The sequence below is a fragment of the Chiloscyllium plagiosum genome, chromosome 5 (genome assembly GCF_004010195.1).
Source record: "Chiloscyllium plagiosum isolate BGI_BamShark_2017 chromosome 5, ASM401019v2, whole genome shotgun sequence".
Lineage (NCBI taxonomy): Eukaryota > Metazoa > Chordata > Chondrichthyes > Orectolobiformes > Hemiscylliidae > Chiloscyllium > Chiloscyllium plagiosum.
The window spans coordinates 41,860,020-41,866,483 of record NC_057714.1 but is presented as its reverse complement, the minus strand read 5'-3'; the positions used below and the strand labels follow the sequence as shown (position 1 = coordinate 41,866,483).

The 6,464-nt window shown below is 39.8% G+C and overlaps 1 protein-coding gene across 6 annotated transcripts in view; it reads left to right on the top strand.

Annotated features, from left to right (window-relative positions):
* asb4 (ankyrin repeat and SOCS box containing 4) overlaps nt 1-6,464 on the top strand; it is a 44,464-nt gene that overhangs the window by 7,226 nt on the left and 30,774 nt on the right. For all 6 annotated transcript variants that reach the window (XM_043689912.1, XM_043689911.1, XM_043689909.1 and 3 more), the window contains exon 3: nt 2,768-3,258. In XM_043689912.1, coding sequence (XP_043545847.1) covers nt 2,768-3,258 — 491 coding nt within the window. The remainder of the gene's footprint in view (nt 1-2,767; nt 3,259-6,464) is intronic.

The window sequence follows — 6,464 nt, the reverse complement described above, 5'->3', positions numbered from 1 at the left end:
GATTTCTCCAGTTTCCTCATTTCCCCTCCCCCCACCTTGTCTCAGTCCCAACCTTCGAACTCAGCACCACCTTCCTAACCTGCAATCTTCTTCCTGACCTCTCCGTCCCCACCCCCCACTCCGGCCTATCCTCCTTCCACCTATCGCATTTCTAACACCCCTTCCCCAAGTCCCTCCTCCCTACCTTTTATCTTAGCCTGCTTGGCACACTTTCCTCATTCCTGAAGAAGGGCTCATGCCCGAAATGTCGATTCTCCTGCTCCTTGGATGCTGCCTGATCTGCTGCGCTTTTCCAGCAACACATTTTTAGCTCTGATCTCCAGCATCTGCAGTCCTCACTTCCTCCTCGTGCTTTTCCAGCACCTCACTTTTCAACAGTGACATGGGTGGTGTATGATATTGGCCAAGGGTGGGTTAGCCTGTGGAGGAGTAGCCAGCTTTGGTTGTAGTTGGACTAAACGCACTATGAAACTAGCCATTGGGAAAACTTAACATGGAAACCAGAGCAGGTTCTTGATGGGTTCAATTCTCCACTTGCTCCCAAATACTTGTTTGTTGGACACCAGACACCAGCACAGAGGCATGGTGGCACAGTGGCAAGCTCTGCTGCCTCACATTGCCAGAAACTAGGGTTCGATTCCTATCATGGATGACTATCTGATTGCATGTTCTCCCCTTACCTGCATGGGTTTCTGCAGGGTGCTTTGGTTTGGTCCCATAATGCAAAGATGTACAGATTAAATGGACTTGCCATACTGAATTGCCCTGTACTCTTCAGGGATGTGCAGGCTTGGTGAGTTAGCCTAGTAAGAATAAAATGGGCAGGGTTGTGGCAATTGAGTGAGATGCTCTTTGGAGGATTAGTTCAGCCAAGATGGACCAAATGGCCTCCTTCTGCACTGTAGGAATCAATAAAATCTATGAAAATGGAAGTAGAAAGTCCACAAGTCTGAGCAGCCAGAATACTTAAAGCAACATTTTTACAAGCACTGCAGAACAATGACTGTAAAACCCTGAACAAAATCCAAGGGAAGAAGAAGATACCATTTTTGAAGTGGAAGATGAAATTATGATTTTGGTATCTTATAAACAAGGCACCATTCATCAGACTAAAACCTAATTAAAATAAAAAGGTGAACTGCGTGTGCTATGTAAGTCAAGGTCCATCAAGTTACAAGTCTGTACTTAATAGTAAAATATCAACTAATGAGAACATGATGTCAAAAATTCCAAATTTAATTTTAGATAGATATTTCAACAATTATTAACTGTTACATAAAGTATTCATATTTGTTTAAATGTTCAAAAAAGTGCTGACCTACAAATTTAATGGATTCCGATTTTAAACTGAGACTGAGGTAAGTATTACGAGACATGAAAGTGGGAGGTTCAGCTATTACTGTTGGTGCAGGTAGAGGGATTTCCCAAGTGAGTGCAGAGGGAGGTAGAGTTAGTGTTGTTGCAAATTAAGCTGGGTGAAGGCTAGTAGGGGAGTTATTGCAAGAAATGAGTCTTGGTGAAAGCTGAAAGGTAGGTACAGTAGCAGAGAAAGAGTGTTTGTGCAGTACCTGAGAGAAGATGGTGAAACTTAGGCTGAAAACTTGAAAAGGATGTTGACCTTCTTCTTTCAGTACTGGGCATTCCTCCAGATGGCTGGGACTGGATGACAAACTTGCGCTAGGCTGGCACGGAATGGTGTCATAACCCCCACAGCTGATCCTGAAGGAAGACAAAGTCCCACCTGTGTACCTGGATACCAAGTTGTCCGGTGGATCTCCAGGACCATACCCAGAGCATGAGGTGCTGATGTCCCTCTATCTGCAATGTCTGTGCAAATGTCAGGAACTTGCAGGGCACCTTCAGATGGTCAGTACTTGTCTGGGTGCGCAACGAGTTTACAAAGTGGTGCCAGAAATGTTAGTTAATTCCAGAATATCCATTAAATGGTGAATTGGTCCAGGAATAGCGCATAGTAATCGGACATTGTATTCATCATTAGGCAGCAACAACAGTCGTGGTGGTTGGTTTGGTAACATTCAATAAGGAAGCTCACTCCGTTTTACGGTGAGAATACATCACTGCACCAAACCTGACATGACATTCACTAACCCCCCCAAAAAATGTTTCAGTTCTCTATCAGAACTGAGAAAGTTAAAGATCTGTCCAGATGTAAAATGCATGTCAAAAGAGGAATTCCTTAAAATGTTTAAAGATTCCGAATAAATAAAACTAGTCTAATGTAGTAAGCTAAGCGAAGATAGCAGATTATAAAAGAAATTAATAGAGTATATAAAAGGAAAATGCATACACGTAAACCACCAGGATACACTTAACCAATATAAATTCTTCAGGAAGGTGCTAGTTCTGATGGAATGGGAAAATCACTGCTCCTGTCTCTGGATTAACCAGCCAGCATGGCCTTCCCAACAGAAAACAGAACTCAAGGAATTTAAATATGCAAACATTAGAAACCTGAAACCAAAACAAATACATGGGAAATATGTAGCAGATCTGTAGCAACCAAAAAGAAAAGGGACAGACTAACACTTCCATGTTTTTGAAGAATTTTACCTGAAACATTGAACTATCACCATCTGACCTTATAACTGCTGGTTGATACAATCTGTTTTTCCAGCAGCCCTGTCTTAATTCAAGTTATTATATTTATTTGCTCAAACTTGATTTCTTTTTCTGTTGAACCAGTCAGAGTATTTTCATGAATTAGTCTGGAGCTATGTGGCAATTTCTCACCCTTCCCTTTTAACAGGTGCCAACCTGAATCTACAGGCTAACAATGATTATCAAGATACTCCACTGCACACAGCCGCACGCTTTGGTGTACCTGAACTCGTGGCCCTTTACGTCAACCATGGAGCAGATGTTGATAGTCTTAATGTCTATAATGAAACACCACTTATTACAGCAATTTACTGGGCTTTAAACATGAAGGAACAACAATATAGCACAGACCATCATCTGATCTGTAGAATGCTTATAGACTATGGAGCTTCTGTGAATGCTCGAGATCGGGATTACAAATCTCCACTTCATAAAGCAGCATGGAATTGTGACCATCTGCTCCTGAAAATGTTGTTAGAATCAGGCGCCCATATTGGGTCAATGGATGTCAATGGCTGTGCCTCTCTACAGTACCTCCTGAAGGTCACAGGAGTACGTCCTGCAGCACAACCAGAGAAATGCTATCAACTGCTGCTAAACCATGGAGCTGCAAGGGTTTACCCTCCGCAGTTTCACAAGGTAAGAATGCAAAATCAGATTTAGACAATAATATTTTCAACCTATTATTGATTGTTGCATACTATTTCCAGAAATTGGTGTTTGAAATATTTACATGCAGAACACCTCATGTATGCTCATCCTTTGTCTTCCATTTATTACCAAGTCTATTTCAAACCAGCTTCTCCTCTGTTAAAATAACTAATTAAAGATCCTTCTTCAGTGCCAAGAAGTCACAAATATTCCTGTCATTTCCAAGCGGCAGTTCCTTCTTTAGGTTTTGATTTTTTCTTCATCAGCTGAAGGAAAATTAAGAGAAAAAGCGCTGTTTACACTTTTAACATTAGAATTCTACAATAAATACCATATATACTGGTGTAAAAGTTGAATTTTTTTTACACTATTTTATCAGATTAAATTTATGGGGTCGAATATTATATAGATAGTACTTTTGAAGGGCTGAAATTCGTGCTACATTCCAAACTATCGCATTGTAAGCAGAAGCCCAATGGATCTCGAAACAAATAAAGAAAGAAAACACAACAAATTACGGTAATTACCAGATAAAGACAATAAAAACAAAAATTAATTAATAAGGTTTTGTTTATACATACAAAAAGTGAAGTAGAAATATAATATGGCTTTAAATTATAATTGTATGCTGCATCTTAAATGAAACATATCAACTACAAACGTTCATTAAAATCCTGCTAAATCATACTGTTCGACATCTTCAGCACCGAATAAAGATTCTCCATCCACCTTCATCCATCCAGCCTTGTGGGTGTATGTGGAAGACAATTTCTTGTGGAAATTTCTCATTTGCCAAAATTTTTCACTTAAAACAGCCATCAGCTTTAACTTACTGCCCTCAGCCATACAAACGTTTCTCATGGCCAGTGGTTTTCACCAATATTGCTTTTTCTCCTTTTTGGTTCACAGTTCGATTCTCCAGCATGTCATTTCATCCATGTTTCCAATCCATGATAACTTGTAGCCTTCCTTCTGCTGATTTCTGATAACATACTGGTGAAGCTGTAATATCTTATCTTCTAGTTCAGCAAGCAGCTTTAATTCTCTGCTGAAGTACTAAGTCATGCCTTCTCAAGAACCTCGTGCACCATCCATTTTAAGGCACTTACCTTAAAATCCAAAATTCCATTCCTTTTTGATTTGTGTCGTGCATGAATTTGGATGGCTTCACGACTAACACATTTTCCATTGTGACGATTTTTAAGTACCCACTCAGCAACATTTTTCTCCAGTTGTGGCCACTTGCTTGGGTTACCTCTATTGGCACACTTTTGTTTTGGCATTGTTTGAAGGTGGTTCTATATTTTTCTCCAGTCTCTCACAGGTTTCTCTGAATCACAAAATCCTCTTGCTGCTGCACAGTTATCCGTCTTCTCTCCAACTTCAATAACTTTCAGTTTAAAAGCTGCTGTATATTTTTTGTTTCATCTGGATGGCATTTTTACACAAAGTGATTAAGAAATTTCAAAACCTGAACTAGGTACATGACTGCATTCGACGAATAACATAGTAACTGAGCTCAGCTGAGCTGCACACAAAGGGAGGTTATCACCTGACTCTGATCTTAAACCTTCATGCCAAATTGGTATGAATTGTACATCAAAACACATAATAGCACAAAAAATTTCTCATCATGATATTTATGTACCAGATTATACCTTAACTCACAAATGTTGATCTGTTATCTGTGAAGAACTAGGGTCGATGTTTCCACGAGATATAAGGAAAATTCCAGATTTTTTGGCCAAAAATAGGGGGTCAACTTTTACATGAGATCAACTTTTACTCAAGTATATATTCAGTGCACCTAAGATTTGGAAAGCTACCTGGTCCAGATGGAATGAATTCTAGGTTGCGAAATGAAACAATAACAGAATAAGTAGATATACTGATCACAATCGATTGGATATAGGAATAGTGTCAAAGGTTTCCAAGAATGTGAATGCTATACCACAACTCAAGAAGGAGGAGAGGTATGAGCAAAGAAACTACAGGCAAATCAGCTTAACATCAGGAAATCATGGAAAATTATCTTGATTGAATGATAAGGGAAACATGGAAAGTTGATTGTGGTAGTACAGTGGATGTATATATGGATTTATGGAAGATATTGTATTAATGACACTCTGAGGCTTGTGAATACAATGTAAGTCCATGGAATTAAGGTAAAAGTGGCAGTATAGATACAAATTAGGCTCAATGACAGGGAACAAAGAGTAATGGTATTGAATGTTTTTCAGATTTGAAGATAGTTCGTAATGCTATTATTAAAAGTCAGTTTTGGTTCCTTGCACTTTTGTTTATAAGCAATCTTCATCCAGGTGTAGGAGCAGCATTATGAAGTTTATACAAAATTTGTCAAAGTACCAAATAGTGCTGAACGTTGTTATAGACTCCAGGATAAGATGATGAAATGTAAAAAAAAATGATAGATGGAGTTCAAAGCAGAGAAATGTGAAATGTCCAGTGGGAGGACCTCGTACATTAGACAGTACGTCATTAATTGCAAAATATGGTATCCTGGAAGACATTGGTAATGATTTATAAAAATCCCTGGTAGGATGCAGGTGGTTACTTAAGTTTGCAATAAGAGGATATGCTTCTGTGCATATATGTCTGTTGCCATATTTAAAGTCCAGTCACATGCAATTTTAAATACTCGGAGTCAGGAACTGGCCAGCATGCTGTGGTGCTAGAACATAGAACATAGAACAATACAGCACAGAACAGGCCCTTCGGCCCACGATGTTGTGCCGAACATTTGTCCGAGTTTAAGCACCTATCCATGTACCTATCCAATTGCCGCTTAAAGGTCATCAATGATTCTGACTCTGCCTCTCCCACAGGCAGGGCATTCCATGCCCCCACCACTCTCTGGGTAAAAAACCTACCCCTGACATCCCCCCTATACCTTCCACCCTTCACCTTAAATTTATGTCCCCTTGTAACACTCTGTTGTACCCGGGGAAAAAGTTTCTGACTGTCTACTCTATCTATTCCTCTGATCATCTTATAAACCTCTATCAAGTCACCCCTCATCCTTCGCCGTTCCAATGAGAAAAGGCCTAGCACTCTCCACCTATCCTCGTACGACCTATTGTCCATTCCAGGCGACATCCTGGTAAATCTCCTCTGCACCCTCTCCAAAGCCTCCACATCTTTCCTAAAATGAGGCGACCAGAACTGCACACAGT